At 39.6% G+C, this 16,070-nt stretch overlaps 1 protein-coding gene across 1 annotated transcript in view; it reads left to right on the top strand.

Moving 5' to 3' along the window:
* The window catches only part of LOC136873808 (synaptic vesicle glycoprotein 2B), a 709,878-nt gene that overhangs the window by 671,707 nt on the left and 22,101 nt on the right, over positions 1-16,070 (top strand). The window contains exons 6-9 of the mRNA XM_067147057.2: positions 3,182-3,351; positions 5,908-6,069; positions 12,830-12,918; positions 13,014-13,298. Of these exons, the coding sequence (XP_067003158.2) occupies positions 3,182-3,351; positions 5,908-6,069; positions 12,830-12,918; positions 13,014-13,298 (706 nt within the window). The remainder of the gene's footprint in view (positions 1-3,181; positions 3,352-5,907; positions 6,070-12,829; positions 12,919-13,013; positions 13,299-16,070) is intronic.

Here is a 16,070-nt window from a genome sequence, read left to right on the forward strand (position 1 = left end):
GCTGTAATGACTCGTCAAGGTTCCTGACTCGGCCAAATTACTGTAAACAGACTGTGGATTTTCATTTTTCATACTCGTCAAGAAATGTTTACACACTGAACATGTCACAAACTGCATTCTGTGCTTGTTGTGTCGAAGGGTTCCAGTTACGGTGCACTGTCCTGAGATTGTATGTTATACTTCCAGGTGAAATTGCATTACATTCCATTGTCTTACTCATGAGCATCCAAAAAATATCTGGTGCAAAATTCTTTTGAGGTGTATATGTCAAAAGTAGTAGCCTGAAACGAACCATACTAAGTAGTTGTAATACTATAGATGAATTAGCTACTAATACCTATAACATCTTACTTTAATGACACTTCATTAACATCAATACCTGTGTAGGGGTTAGAGATATTCAAACCTAGATTGTTCCTTCATTGAAAATTCCTGGGCATGCTTCAGTCACCACCAATTTGTTTCTCATTTCATGATTCGTTCCTTTTTCTTTGGATATAATATATTTTATTGCTTCCCGTTGCATCTTCTAGACCAATTCCATCTCAAATTTCCCACTACTGTATCATAAAAATGACATTTTCTTTCAGAATATAAAGGACGCCTTTTCATTGATGATCCACCTTCTATTTCCATGTGCGCTTTCGTAATCGATAACATTGACAAGGAAACACATCTATAAGACAAATAATTCTGGAGTGCATCTTAGATGCAAACCATTCACAGACTATACCTAAATAAGTAATTTCCTATACTGTAACAGTTACAAAGCTCCACCACCTTGACTATTAAATGTTGTGTGTACCAGCAGTGTGATTATTCATCGGCGCTTTGAAGAACGGTGGTATCAGCAGAAGAAAGAGAAGAGCCACGAAGAGCGTGAAAGTGCCTAGGCCTCGCGAACTTTGACCGTCGGGGTTAGAAAAGGACAAGAATTGATCAAGAGAGGTCGGACAGGAAAGATGACAGCAAAAGGAACTAACATAAAATTTATAAAATTTATAAAAAAGGACAGAATAGCGAAAGGTCAAGTTATAATCAATTAGAAGAGATAGATGCCAAGTCCGATCTGGAGTTTGATAAGGTAACTTGTGACAACTCGGACCTAACAACAGATTACAGCAAAACATAATTAAGTGAAAGTACATGATATTATGATGGTGCAAAATGTAAACTCGTGTCCTCATCTCGAGGTAGTGCAGCTCTTTTAAAGCACACCCCCAATGGAGGCCAGCTGCATGTACCATTTCAACCACATACCAGCCCTCCTGCCATTCGTAAATTTCTGGCAGTACCAGGAATCGAACCCGGGCCCCCGAGGACAGCAGCTAACAACACTAACCATTACACTACAGAGGCAGATATTATTATTATTATTATTATTATTATTATTATTATTATTATTATTATTATTAGATAAGCCTCTGTGGCTCAGACGGCAGTGCGTCAACCTCTCACCACTGGGTTCCATGGTTCAAATCCCGGTTACTCCATGTGAGATTTGTGCTGCACAAAGCGGATGCAAGACAGGTTTTTCTCCGGGTACTCCGGTTCTCCCTGTCATCTTTCATTCCAGCAACACTCTTCACTATCATTTCATTTCCTCTGTCAGTCATTAATCATCGCCCCAGAGGAGTGCGACAGACTTCGGCAACCGTCACAATTCCTATCCTTGCCGCAAGTTGGACATCCCTGGCCTGGTCACTGACTGGAAAACAGGCTGTAGGTTTTCGTTATTATTATTAATATTATTATTAGATACGAAAAAGACCAGAAAACTGATCGCTCAAAGCTCACTTAGAAGTTGTACATTTCCTTCTTTGCCAGGCAGCCTTCAATTTTTCTATCATCATGGTTCTTCGTTCTTCTGTCCACATGGCTCCTGTATTTTTTTTATTTTTTTATTTTTATTTTTTATTTTTTTTTTGTGGTTTCTCTCTGACTCTACTTTCCACTTGCTGATTTTCGTTCTGTAGCAGGTTCGGTCTGCGATGTCAGCCCCTTTGATTCCTGATTTTTTTAGGTCTTGGCAGATTTCTGATGTCCACCTATTTGTTCTGATGTTTTCTGTTGTCTCTAGCAAGATTCTTGTCAGTCTGTTTTCTGGAAGGCGTTTGATGTGTCCGTAAAATTTCAGGCGTCTTTTTCTGATGTTGGCCGCAAGGTTTGAGAGCTCCTCGGTTACGAAATTGCAATACCAATATAAATGGTCCGTTATTGGACATTATAAATTTTCCGGCTAGCTCATTCTTGGTTGCCAGCGTTTCGCCCTTGTGTGCTAGGGTGGGCTCATCAGTTGGTACCTAGCACACCTACCAACACGCTGGCCAGTGCATACCGTGGAGGCCACTGCGTAGGCTAACTGGAGCCACCGGCAGTGCCAATGCACTAAGAGACTTTGTCTCATCACTAAAAATTGATGCCTGCTTGGCCATCAGATGATATAGATGTTGATTCCCATAGGGAATCTGAAATATTTGTCCTGAATGAGCAAATTTATAATACCAATATAAATGGTCCGTTATTGGACATTATAAATTTTCCAGCTAGCTCATTCTTGGTTGCCAGCGTTTCGCCCTCGTGTGCTAGGGTGGGCTCATCAGTTGGTACCTAGCACACCTACCAACACGCTAGCCAGTGCATACCGTGGAGGCCACTGCGTAGGCTAACTGGAGCCACCGGCAGTGCCAATGCACTAAGAGACTTTGTCTCATCACTAAAAATTGATGCCTGCTTGGCCATCAGTCTATGGGAATCAACATCTATATCATCTAAACTCCACACTCCACACTCTTTTACTCATATCATTGATATGTATATAAGGAAACATAAATTGATGACATCTATAGTGATATAGCTAATCTGTAGCTATTACAAACAACATATCGATGTTCTCTCTACAAAACAGTGTTCGATTACTTGATAACTAATATCAATTGTTTAACTTGTGTAACAAACCACAGACTGCATAGAGTGTATGTAACTTTGTATTTTGTAAACAAATGAAATGATTAACTTGGCTAATAAGCTCAATGTTTGGCCCCTTAAAACAACAATCATTAACAAAATTAACAAAATGATTTACCATATGCTCTGCAAAATTTATGGTATGTAAGATCTTGATCTTTACCTGTGTGAACTTTGAGTTTCTCAGAATAGTTTTGACCTGTATTTTGAACAGGTGCTGGTGTAGTTGTGGAGAACAAGGAGCACTTCAGTGCCTGGCACCAGTACCTGTTGCTATGTTCACTGCCTTCTATAGCAGCAGTGATATGTCTCAGCTTCGTGCCTGAGTCTCCACGGTACCTGCTGGAGGCGGGGCGAGAGGTGGAGGCCATGATGGTTTACCAGGTGAGATTCTGTATTTTTAAAATAATCAAACAATAGTGACAGCATTCTGTAACAGCAGTGAATAGAACTGAGTTTTTTGTGCCCAGTGCTAATTGGAAAGATCTGAATCTCTAACGGGTAAGTATCTAACAGATAGTTCCAGGTAATATTGGTTATGTGCTTCTCTCCCTTCTTCAGCAGTAGATAGAATTGGGCTTAGTGTTTGAGTATCTACTAAGTGCCATGAAGGTGGTGAGATGAAATAGGAAAAGTCCTCTCAGTTTTGATTACTGCATTGATGGAGTTAAAGTTCCTTTTGGGGATCATTGTAAGTAACTAGGAGTTAATATAAGGAAAGATCTTCACTGGCGTAATCACATAAATGGGATTCTAAATAAAGGGTACAGATCTCTGTTCATGGTTGTATGGTAAAGTTTTGTGCTGCTATTTCAGTGACTCTTCTTGTTTCAGGGCTGTAACAGCTAATTCTATAATTTAGGGGTGGTGATTTTTAGCAATTTGATGTGAACATTTAGCATTTATACATTTGCAGTTTAGCGTTTTATAGCACTTTTGAGAAAAACATATAATTTGGGTTAATTCTGATAAAAAGAGTAAATGTCTTTTGAAATTGCATTAATTTGAAATCACACTTGTAAAATGTTAATGGTGAGATAAATGCATAGAAGTAAATTGTGCATTTATTTTAAATTAACGTAGGTTAAAATAACTTTCTTTCTTTCTTAATCTGTTTACCCTCTTTCGGACTTAGCGAGGGATCCCACCTTTACTGCCTAAAGGGCAGTATCCTGGAGCGTGAGGCTTTGGGTCAGGGTATACAACTGAGGAGGATGAGCAGAACCTTTCCTGGGCAGCCTCGCCTGCTATGCTGAACAGGGGCGTTCTTGAGGGATGGGAAGATCAGAAGGGGTAGACAGGGGTGAGAGAAGGAAGCAGCTGTGGCCTTAAGTTAGGTACCACTCCAGCATTTGCCTGGAGGAGAAGTGGGAAACCACGGGAAACCACTTCAAGGATGGCTGAGGTACGGATCGAATCCCCTCTACTCAGCTTACCTCCCGAGGCTGAGTGGACCCCATTCCAGCCCTCGTACCACTTCTCAAATGTCGTGGCAGAGCTGGGAATTGATCTTGGGCCTCCGGGGGTGGCAGCTAATCACACTAACCACTACACCACAGAGGCAGACAGATTAAAATAAGACAGAAAATGTAGAACAATTGATATGGACTAAAATACAACATACAAAAAGAAGAGAGAAATTTATACCGTTGCAAAACCAGAATAATAAAGAGACAATATGTTCATGAATCAGTGACCCAGTTGAATGAAATAGGATATTCCTCAACATTTTATTGTCATTCATATTCCCTTCTATTTACAATCAAATTGTATACTTGCTGAAAGATGCTGAAATATCTTTCAGCATCTGCGCTGTTGGTAGGAACCCAAATACATTGCAGGGCTGCTCAGGCAAACTCTGGATAGAGCTTAACTGGCAACAGCATTTGCAGGCAGTCTACATCTTTATTTTTCTGCATAATTTATACCATTTAGGAATGAAACAGGATTGAAAAGCTTGCCAACCTCTTAAAAAAATGCATTTGTCACTTTTTTATTGTCATGTGACTGCTCAACTGTGGTGTGTTTTTTTTTGTTTTTTTGTTTGTTTGTTTTTTTCCACCCACCATCTCCTGAATAGTGAACCTGTAATAGAACCCAGATATGGTTATGAGAGTATATAGGCATTGTGGTGAGAATATAAAGGAGAAGGCATTTAAGTGTGTCTGGTAAGATCCCAGTTAGAGCATGATTCAAGTGTATGGATACCACACAAGGATTACTTGATACAAGAATTGCATAAGATCCAAAGGAAAGCAGCATGATTTGTTCTGGGTGATTTCCAACAAAAGAGTAGCGTTACAAAAATGTTACAAACTTTGGGCTGGGAAGACTTGGGAGTAAGGAGATGAGCTTGACTGAACAGGATGTTCCGAGCTGTCAATGGAGAAATGGCGTGGAATGACATTAGGAGATGAATAAGCTTGAATGGAGCTTTTTAAGGTAGTAAAGTTCATAATATGAAGATAAAGATAGCATTCAAGAGGACAGATTGAGATAAATATTAATTTTTAGGAAGAGCAATTAGGTAATGGAATAATTTTATCAAGGAAATGTTCAGTACATTTCCAAGTTCTTTAAAATAATTTAAGAAAAGACTAGGTAAACAACTGGTAGGGAATCTGCCACCTGGATGACAGTCCTAAATGCAGATCGATGTTGATTGATATTGAACGTCACTTATAAGTATGTACCAAGGATGGAAAGCTGAGGTGGAATTATTATTGCTATTGTTGTTGTTAATAAATAATATTATTCCATAGAATCACTTCTATAGGGGTTCTCCATTTGGATTGAACAGTAAAGAGAGTTCTGTATGATGAACTTCACCCTAGATAACCTACAAGTCTAGTGATATACTTAATCCTGCACTTCAAGAGTATTTTGGGGCATCCTAGAAACAAAATACATGTATTATATCATTTTTGGGTGTTGTTTCAGAGAATCTACAAGACCAACAATATGCATAACCCTGCCTCCCATGCCCAGTACCAGTTATCTGAGCTGGAGCTCCCCAGTAAGCGGCCCAACACTAGAGGGATGTCGGCACCTTCCTCCCCGGGCAAATCTGTATTAGCAGATATGACCTATAGCATCGAGACAGTAAGTATTAACAGGCAGATTTTATTAGCTAAAATCATGGCTTGGAAACATCAAAGAATGGACTGGAATTCACAGTGTTGAAAGACTTTTCCACCTAGCTAGAGATTGTTCTGCATTCGCCACAGTGATCGCCAACGTCAGGGGGACCTGATACGGTACTATGAAGAAGAAGAAGAAAACATTTAAAATTTAAAAAATGATTCTGTAATAACACTTCAGCATTCAACAACCGCCATCATTTCATCTTCTGTTCATTATGCCCCTCCAGTTACTGGGTTCCAATTTTAATCCACTTTACCCATTTCCCAGGATCTTTAGCTAATCTCTTTGTCTCTTTTATTTCTTTACTTAACTTCCTTCCAATCTGTTCAATGTTCTGTAAATATGTAAACCTTGGTCTTCATCGGCTTTTGTTTACTTTTGGCCTTTCTTCAAACATCTGTTTTCCTTTCCTTTCCCCATCCATTCTTTCAGCACGTCCAGACCAAATTAGTTGTCTCTTGTCAATGCATCTTTTGAAGTAGCTTTGCTGTTAACGTCTACCATTATTCCCCTGTTTGTGTTCATGACTTTATTTCTTCTTCTTTTACTCATTGTCGTTCTGTAATATTTCATCTCTGCAGCTGTTATCTTGTTCTCATGTTTTTTTTTTAGTAATGGCCAACTTTAATCTATGTCAAAATTGGGATATAAACAATTTATAAAATTTGTATAAGGACTAGGGAAACTCCTTGAGAAACCAAAGTTGAAGTTAGGTCTTGAGTAAACTTGTTGGTAAGGCATTGTAAGGAGTCTCCCTGTCAGTCCCACTGTGCTCCCTTTCCTTTTCTTGTGCTGGTCCCTGTACAAAAAATTTTAAAATTTCAAGTCCACTAACGTCATCTTTAAGTTATGTTTATATAAAGCAACAATAGCAACAGTTGCAGAGTTTCTGAAGAAAGGAAGACTACTTTGTACAAATATGTCTCACTCATGGACGTAGATTTTAATATGAAGTTGAACATCGACATATTTTGTGTGTTTTAGCATAACATAAAAATATTTCCAACCTCATTCTCACCATAAGTGTTTCTAACTGTGTGTGTCAATGTTCGCATTTACATTTTTTAGCTGAAGATGTTCCATATTTTAGGAATGAAACATGTACTAATCTTTTAGTTAAGTAATTAGACTTTAATCTGGGTTATGTTTGTATTTTCATGAACCAAGCTATAAGAACATTAAGTTTTGGAAGGTGCATTATTCTTTCAAACTTAGTGGAGTTAATGCCAATACGGAATCAAAACAATGATGTTTATAAGTTGTTAAAATGGCACAACTGAAACTGAACAATTTTACTACTGTAATGTAGTTTGTGAAATTGTTTTTGTAAGTTTATTACTGTAATCACAGTTCACTGACTAAATACAACAAGAGGGACAAATAATAATAATAATAATAATAATAATAATAATAATCACCACATCAATAAATGCTTTCATGTCTAAAACACTTGGGGGATATCGTGATGCAATTCTTGCCCTTTTAGTTGGGGGTGTTGCTTTCTTCTTATTTGTGATTCCCTGAATGCAAGTTTCATTCATAATTATCTTTAAACCTAATCATCAAAGAAAAGATAAAAATACTCTAGTGGGTCAGTATCTTGATCAAAATGTGATGGTAATACAGCATAGGATCCTGCTATATTATGTATTGTTGCTATATGAAATGAAATGTCATATGGCTTTCAGTGCCGGGATATCCCAGGACGAGTTTGGCTCACCAGGTGCAGGTCTTTTTATTTGACTCCCGTAGGCGACCTGCGCGTCGTGATGAGGATGAAGTGATGATGAAGACAATACATTCACCCAGCCCCCATGCCATTGGAATTAACCAATTAAGGGTAAAATCCCCGACCCGACCGGGAATCGAACCCGGGACCCTCTGAACCGAAGGCCAGTACGCTGACCGTTCAGCCAACGAGCCGGACATTGTTGCTATATTATGTATTATGTTATAGTTGATGGGTCAGGATCAAAATTACTCGCATCTGTCCAGGCAGAGTTGAGTGCATGTGCACTATCATCTGTACGATCACTTATGCCGCTCTCGCTTTCACTACCGTTGCCGGAAGAAATCTCGGAAGACTGACCTTTCCTGTCACTAAATAACAATTCTGACACTTTGGTGCCACTTTCATTAACTATTACCACTATGTCACCACTAGTGATTAGTTTTCTTTTAACCATTTTGCAAAAAACATATGGGGAGAAAAGGAAAATGTAAACAATAGTATTCTGCAATCGCGCATGGTCAACGAACTCAGCTGAAAACTCACAAAGAAATGTGCCCAGCTTTCAGCTTGAAAGTGTTTGGAAGTACAGCTTATGTCATCTGCGTAACAATCTGAATTCAGAGAGCCGGTAACATGCAAGTCCATGTATAGATTTCCGCACGCAAACTTAGTGGAGTGGGTCTTTGCCCAGATAAGGTTAATATACATTTATTCTACTTTACCAATAAACATGCTAAGTTCTATTAAGCTAGTTAAGTTTAGGACAAGGTATTGTACATGTTATCAATCAGACATGTTCTAAAAGCAGAAAATTGTACCCTTTTATTGACAAGATGTAGATTATTATATATACTGTATATATATATATTTTTTTTTTTTTTTTTGCTAGTTGCTTTACGTCGCACCGACACTGATAGGTCTTATGGCGACGATGGGACGGGAAAGGACTAGAAGTGGGAAGGAAGCAGCCGTGGCCTTAATTAAGGTACAGCCCCGGCATTTGCCTGGTGTGAAAATGGAAAACCACGGAAAACCATCTTCAGGGCTGCCGACAGTGGGGTTCGAACCCACTATCTCCCAAATACTGGATACTGGCCGCACTTAAGCCACTGCATCTATCGAGCTCGGATTATTATTATTATTTAGCACATGGCTTTTAGTTGCAGGAGTGGCAGAGGACATGTTTGGCTTGCCTGGTGAAGGTCTTTCTATTTAACGCCAATGGCGACCTGCGCATCTGGGTGTGGGGTGGTGGTGGTGGTGGTGGTGGTGGTGATGATGAGGAAGGTAGAGAGTGATGCCCTGTATCAACATATAGCCTACTCCTGTCGAATAACACCAGTGGGTCTGCTCAAGGATTAATGCCCCCATCTGATGGACAAGTCACCATGAACAACCATATGCCCTTACTCCATATGAACACTGCGAAGAGATTTTTGGAATTGAATCCAGGCTTTTGGCATGCAGTCTAGTGATTAGAAATTGTATTCAACCACCTCTCCTCCCCTGCCAGCCAACATTCTGAAAATGAAAATATGTTCCACCAACAGGACTTGTACTAGTTAACCAGAGTGTCATATCACAAAGACTTGATGATGATCATGGCCACCAGGTGTGTATCAACTAGGCAAGAAATCTGCATTGACTATTGCTCCAACCTCTCAGTTAACCCAGACCGGGCGCGCCATTTTCTGTCACACTACGGGGCGTGCGGTTGACTTTGTCAACCAGTTACGTTTTCAGTCGTTTACAGGCTTCCAATCGCATAAACATTTCATTTAACGGCGTTTTATCTTTTGTTTCGATGTTATTCTCCAAATAAAATTAAAAACTTGTATTAGTGATTAATATGAATGTACTTAAAATGGATAATCTTGAACATGTGAACTAATTCTGATAGGGACATGAATACTGCCCCTATTTAAAATGAGTTAAGCAGTAGATACATAATTAAATTAAAATAATGGTCATATCTTAATATTTTCACAATTATACAATGAAATTATCAGATATAATAGCAAAATTGACTGGATGAAAAATACTTTGTTGCCATGGCCAAGAAATCTTTCACACCTTATCCCCCGAGCAATGCCATAATTTCACTGCGGTTCGCAAATTTAGCATCGTGCTCACGGCTGTAATTCACTTCCTCCCACTTCCTAGAAATGTACAAATTATTCCAGTATAATAGTTCATCAACCATCTCAGCGTTTATCAACTGCATGAAATAGTCAATTTCTGTTGATACCTTCCTCACCTCCCCTTCTGGTCCTGACAGTATTTTTACAATATTCCTTGCTTTTACCCTCGAAATAAGTTTTGAAAAGTCTGTCCTGGACCGCATTGTTCCTCCATCTCTCCCGAAGATAAATTCCCTTTCGTTATCATCTTCATGGATCTCCCTGTCCGAATCAGCCTCCTGCTCCGTATCACTGTTATGATCCTGATCCGATACGTTTATAATTTCCTCCTCCCCCTCCGAAAAATCCGAGGCAGAGTCCTCTATTTCATCGGACAATTGGCTCAAAATGTCAGGTATGTCTTCATCATTGATAAAACGAGACCTAAAATAGAGATATACTACATGTGATTACGCCTGACTTTGCCTAATTACCCAAAAAGTACAAAGGAAGTGACATTTTAAACAAATTCATTTTACTTACTTGACCAGGCGCGTGGTTGACTTTGTCAACCAGCTTCGGGTTCCAGGAGTTCGCTTGAAATAATTACACACATTTCGCTTCCACGGTTGTCGAAACTCGACTGGACTGAAGGTCAAGAGTGAGAGCAAAGGTATTAGTTGCGAGGTGGTGAAACACTGACAGTTCTAGGAATTATGGCATAAAATAGCGCGCTGGTTGACAAAAACAACCAGTGCGCCTGGTCTAGGGTTATGATTGTACTCTGGTACATAGAAACTTTTGGCCAATCACTTTTTATTTAATTTTATTGCTGTCTCATTTTTGTTTCTGATCCGTCATCAGTGCTCAAGTCCGGCTCCATGGCTAAATTGTTAGCATGCTGGCCTTTGGTCACAGGGGTCCTGTGTTTGATTCCCGGCAGGGTCGGGAATTTTCACCATCATTGGTTAATTCCGCTGGCATGGAGGCTTGGGTGTATGTGTCATCTTCATCATCATGAAGCGCAGGTCGCCTACGGGCCTCAAATCAAAAGACCTGCACCTGGTGAGGCGAACATGTCCTTGGACACTCCCAGGACTAAAAGCCATATGTCATTCCATTTTTATCAGTGCTTAACAGTTCTAGAAATATTTTAAAATTACAGATGAATTCTGTTCTGAATTGGGAACATTTTAAAATTTTAAAATAAAATGTATAAAGTATTGACAAGGCGTTGAAAAAATATTTCTTACAGAAATTTGAATATAAGTCAATACGGACCAAAATAATCAATTGGGAGCATCATGCGAGTAACCTTTGCTAGATTTTTAGGAAACTGATCGGCTTATATTTTATCAGGTAGGATAATGGGTCTTGCTCAAGATTATTGTAAGATGATTTGTTATTGACTAGGTTTTGAGAGATAAGGAGGAGTGTTAAAGTATTTCATTTACACTATAATAAGCTATTTGTTTTATGTCACACCGACACAGATGCGTCCTACGGCGACGATGGGACAGGAAAGGCCCAGTAATGAGAAGGAAGTGGCCATGGCCTTAATTAAGGTACAGCCCCAGCATTTGCCTGGTGTGAAAATGGGAAGCCATGGAAAACCAGGGCTGCTGACAGTGGGGTTCGAACCCACTATCTCCCGAATACTGGATACTAGCCACACTTAAGCGACTGCAGCTATCGAGCTCGGTACACTATAATAGGAGCTCCTGTGGTATTATTCCTCAGTGTCCAACTCATCATCATCAATGTCCCACTCCAGTCACCCATGTGTGGTTAACAAGCCTCCTCCACTCCTTTCTGTCCTTCCACTTTTCCTGCTCCATTACTTCCGCCACATCAGTGTCCAACTATACCATTGAAATTAGTCTCATGTGTGGTGATCATCTTGATTTGCTTTCATGTAAGAGAATTATTTCTCACTCATCATTATCTGCTGCATTTATTCCCATAACATGAGTTTAGCACTCTACTGAAAAGTACTAATTTATTTGGTCAGAGTTCAGAAAGCAAAGACCAACATTTTAGACAACATTGTGAACTAGAGGCTGCCTAGCCTAATCAGTAAAGGTGTGCTTGGTGCACTTGGAAGGATGTGAGCTTGTTTCCCATTAGGAAATTTAAAAATTTAAAAACAGGATTTCCACTTTTTGAGAGGCTACAATAAAGAAAAGAGTAGCAGGTAAATTCCCAGGGCCAAAAATAGCCAGGCATAGAAGCCAAACCAAACCTCAAGGCATAACAGCTCCAAAGGGCCATTGCCTACCAAGCAACCACTGCTCAGCCTGAAGGCCTGCAGATTATGAAGTGTCTTGTGATCAGCACGACAAATCCTCTCGGCTGTTATTCTTGGCTTTCTATACCGGGGCCACCATCTCGCCATCAGATAGCTCCTCAACTGTAATCACGTAGGCTGAGTGGACCCCAAACCAGCCCTCAGATCCAGGTAAAAATCCCTGACCTGGCTGCGAATCAAACCCGGGGCATCTTGATAAGGGGCAGGCATGCTACCCCTATGCACGGGGTCGGCAGCCGGGTATAGAGCTAATCATTATCTCCCATTTAGTGTGACATTATGGATATTGGAAGCCTTTACCTTCCTCTCCTCCAGAAGCCTTAATGGTCTGTTTGGAGGTGGCTTGCCTTTGCTTTGTTTTGTTTAATACATGAGGAAATTGATCAAATTAATTAAAGATTCCTGCATAAATGAATATGATGTAAATGAAATTGACAGCTTATGATTTAAATTTCATGGAAAATTTCTTACAAATATCTGTACCCTTTAACATATTAGAGTCTACAAATATCAGTCTCACTCAGCATTTTGCATGTTACTGTACATTTCTGTCCACAGTTCTGGAACTCGTTCCTACAACTGTTCCTGCCTCCTCATCTTCGAGTTACAGCTGTGTTGGTTGTGCTTTGGTTTGCTGCAGCCTTTGGGTGAGTTGCAAAATAATTTATCTGATAAAGCTGTACATTAATAGAGTGCTGTATGATCTTTCTTCATGGTAGCATTGATATCTTCTCTGCACCAGGTACTATGGGCTGACATTGTGGTTCCCAGAGTACATCAAGCTGCTGAAGGAGCGGCAATACCAGATGAACAGGAAGCTCCTCACAGGTGAAGAGTACAATAACTTCACTTTCAGCACCAGTGTTGAGAATGTCCGTTGGAATGCCTCCAACTTCACAGATGGACGATTTAACCACCTTACACTCAGCCATGTAACCTTTGACAATTGTTCACTGGAGAATGTGGAGTTTGCAAACATTCAGTCCAGTAGGACGTATTTCAGGGATTCAGTCATCAAGGACTGCAAGTGAGTAGAATAATCAAGACATTAACTTTGAATATAAATATATAATCTATACAAGATAAGATCATATGTTTTATTTAACCTGGTAAAGTTCGGGATGTACTCCCTTACTTACACTTAACCAGTGTTAACCTAGAAGACTCCTAATAATAACTACTACCTGTAAATTTCATTTGTTTAAATGATGCAAGAAACAATGATAACAATAAGATGACAAAAATAAATATGTTAAGAATAATAACTCTAAAATTATTAATAAGATAAAGAAGTATTGCATATACAAAAAAACATTGTATGTACTTCAAAAATATATCAATATTCAATACTGGATACACTAATTAAAAGAACATTTCAAAAATATATAAAAACATTTAAATGGTTTTTAATATTCTATCAACTGGGTGTCAGATTTCTAGAATCTCGTACAAAATCTTGAGTGAAATGAAACAAACTTCATGTCTAATGAATCCAGAATGTTAAAATATAAAAGTCACCACTAATATCCATGAGGGGCTGCTGACCAAGGTGGTAAAGGCATGCTCAGTTCACCCGGAAGGACGTGGGTTCAATTCCCCATCAGGAAGTCAAAAAATTTAAGAAACAAGATTTCCACTTTCAGAGGTGCACATGGCCCTGAGGTTCACTCAGCCCACACCAAAAATGAGTACCAGGTTAATTCCTGGGGGCAAAGACGTCCAGGTGTAGAGCTAACCACTCTACCCCATCAAGTGCCGAGGTTACCTTCCACTGCTCCAAGGGCCTTCATGGCCTGTACAGAGATGATGTTGCTTTTGCTTTTACTAATATGCATGATAGGTGGTATATGAAATGGCGCATGGCTTTTAGTGCCGGGAGTGTCCGAGGACAAGTTCGGCTCGCCAAGTGCAGGTCTTTTGATTTGACTCCCGTAGGCGACCTGCTCATCGTGATGAGGATGAAATGATGATGAAGATGACACATTCACCCAGTCCTCGTGCCAGCAAAATTAACCAATGATGGTTAAAATTCCCAATCCTGCCGTGAATCAAACCCGCGACCCCTGTGACCAAAGGCCAGCACGCTAATCATTTAGCCATGGAGCCGGACATGATAGGTGGTAACACTGACCAACACATTGTGTTAGTTTGTTGTAGAATATTTATCTGTGTTGTTATTTGTAGATAGTTAAAATTGGTTCTATGTGAAGGTAATTATGTAGGCTGATTCTACTCTTATCATACTAATGTACTATTTATGAACACTGCAATCAGAAGAACGCGTAAGTCACTTTGTTATACTTGCCATTGAATATAACCTCACAGTGAAACTGGTCTATGAAGAAATAATAAACCCATTTGCCAATGTCAGATCAAGGTGGAGGTTGCTTGTGTTGTAAATGAAGCCCTGTTGTTTGGGTTTGTGATAAAATCTATGAGTAACATCAGGTAAAGTTCTGAACTAACTTGTGTTTTAATTTCAATTTTGTGCAAGTTATGTTAATTTTAGTTAAGTGCAAATAGTCAAAATATAAATAGATAGCAATAAAGTAACATAACAAAAAGAAAAGAAAATGAAATACAGCTCTGCATACCATTTCTGGAGGAGGCATGAAAGTATTTTTTGTCCAGATGTGTAAGAATAAGCCTACCTAAACAGGAGCTTGGTCAGGAGGTAACCACCAAACCAGTCATAGGGTCAGTCCATGTGGGAAGGATACAGGTTGAAAATATTACTGGGATATTATTAATGGCATTTTAAAATTTTTTATAAAACATCTGTTTTTTGACTTTATAGTGGTTCAGAATTACTCAATATTCATTGAACAGTCAATTTAAATCATATTTTATTGAATAATCATTTAATCACTGCTTCAGTTATCAAGCATGTGTCTCTTGTAATTTCTTTCAAGAATTTCAAGCAAGTATTGAGAGAGTGACTGTGAGGCTGAGTCAGGTAGGTACTCCTTTGTCATATGTCTGCCTCACCATCAATGCCAAAAAATCCAAGGTACTTGCTCAGCCTGCACCAGGGACTAATATTCCAGAATTTAATATTACCTTCTCAAACACCAAACTAGAACAAGTAGACCACTTCACATACTTTGGGAGTATCTTGTCAAAGAGCTGTACTTCAGAACAGGATGTGGAAAACAGGCTTCGTGCTGCCCATGTGGCCTTTGGCCGACTGTCACACAGAGTCTTCTGGAATAAAAACCTTACAATTCACACAAAACTAATGGTGTACCAGGCTGTAGTCAACTCTACACTTCTCTATACGTGGTCCTTATACTGCCGTGACATCAAAAAGCTGGAGCGCTTACACCAGCAAAAACTATGCTCCATCATGAACATCAAGTGGAAAAACTATGTCTCTAATGTTGAAGTTCTTGGGATAGTATGTGCAAAGAGTGTAGAAGCATTGGTCATTGCTTCAGATGGGCAGGACATGTGTGCCGCATGAATGACACCAGACTACCACGCCAGATCCTCCATGGTGAACTTAGCTGCAGTTCAAGACCACAGGGTGCCCCCATGAGACATTTCAAAGACCAACTGAAACAAACCTTAAAGATGGCAAAAATAAATCTAGAAACCTTGGAAACACTTGCCAAGGACTGTTTACTTTGGCAGCAAAGTGTCTGTGCCTCAGTTCAACACTTCGAACGAGAACGCTGCAGACATGAAGATATTAAGTAACAGGAACACAAACTTTGCTAAACCCAGCCAAGATCCCCACCATCCCTCAGCTGCGCGATGTGTGGGCGTATGTTTTACGCAAGAATTGGCCTGTACAGTG

This window comes from Anabrus simplex, chromosome 5 (assembly GCF_040414725.1).
Source record: "Anabrus simplex isolate iqAnaSimp1 chromosome 5, ASM4041472v1, whole genome shotgun sequence".
NCBI lineage: Eukaryota > Metazoa > Arthropoda > Insecta > Orthoptera > Tettigoniidae > Anabrus > Anabrus simplex.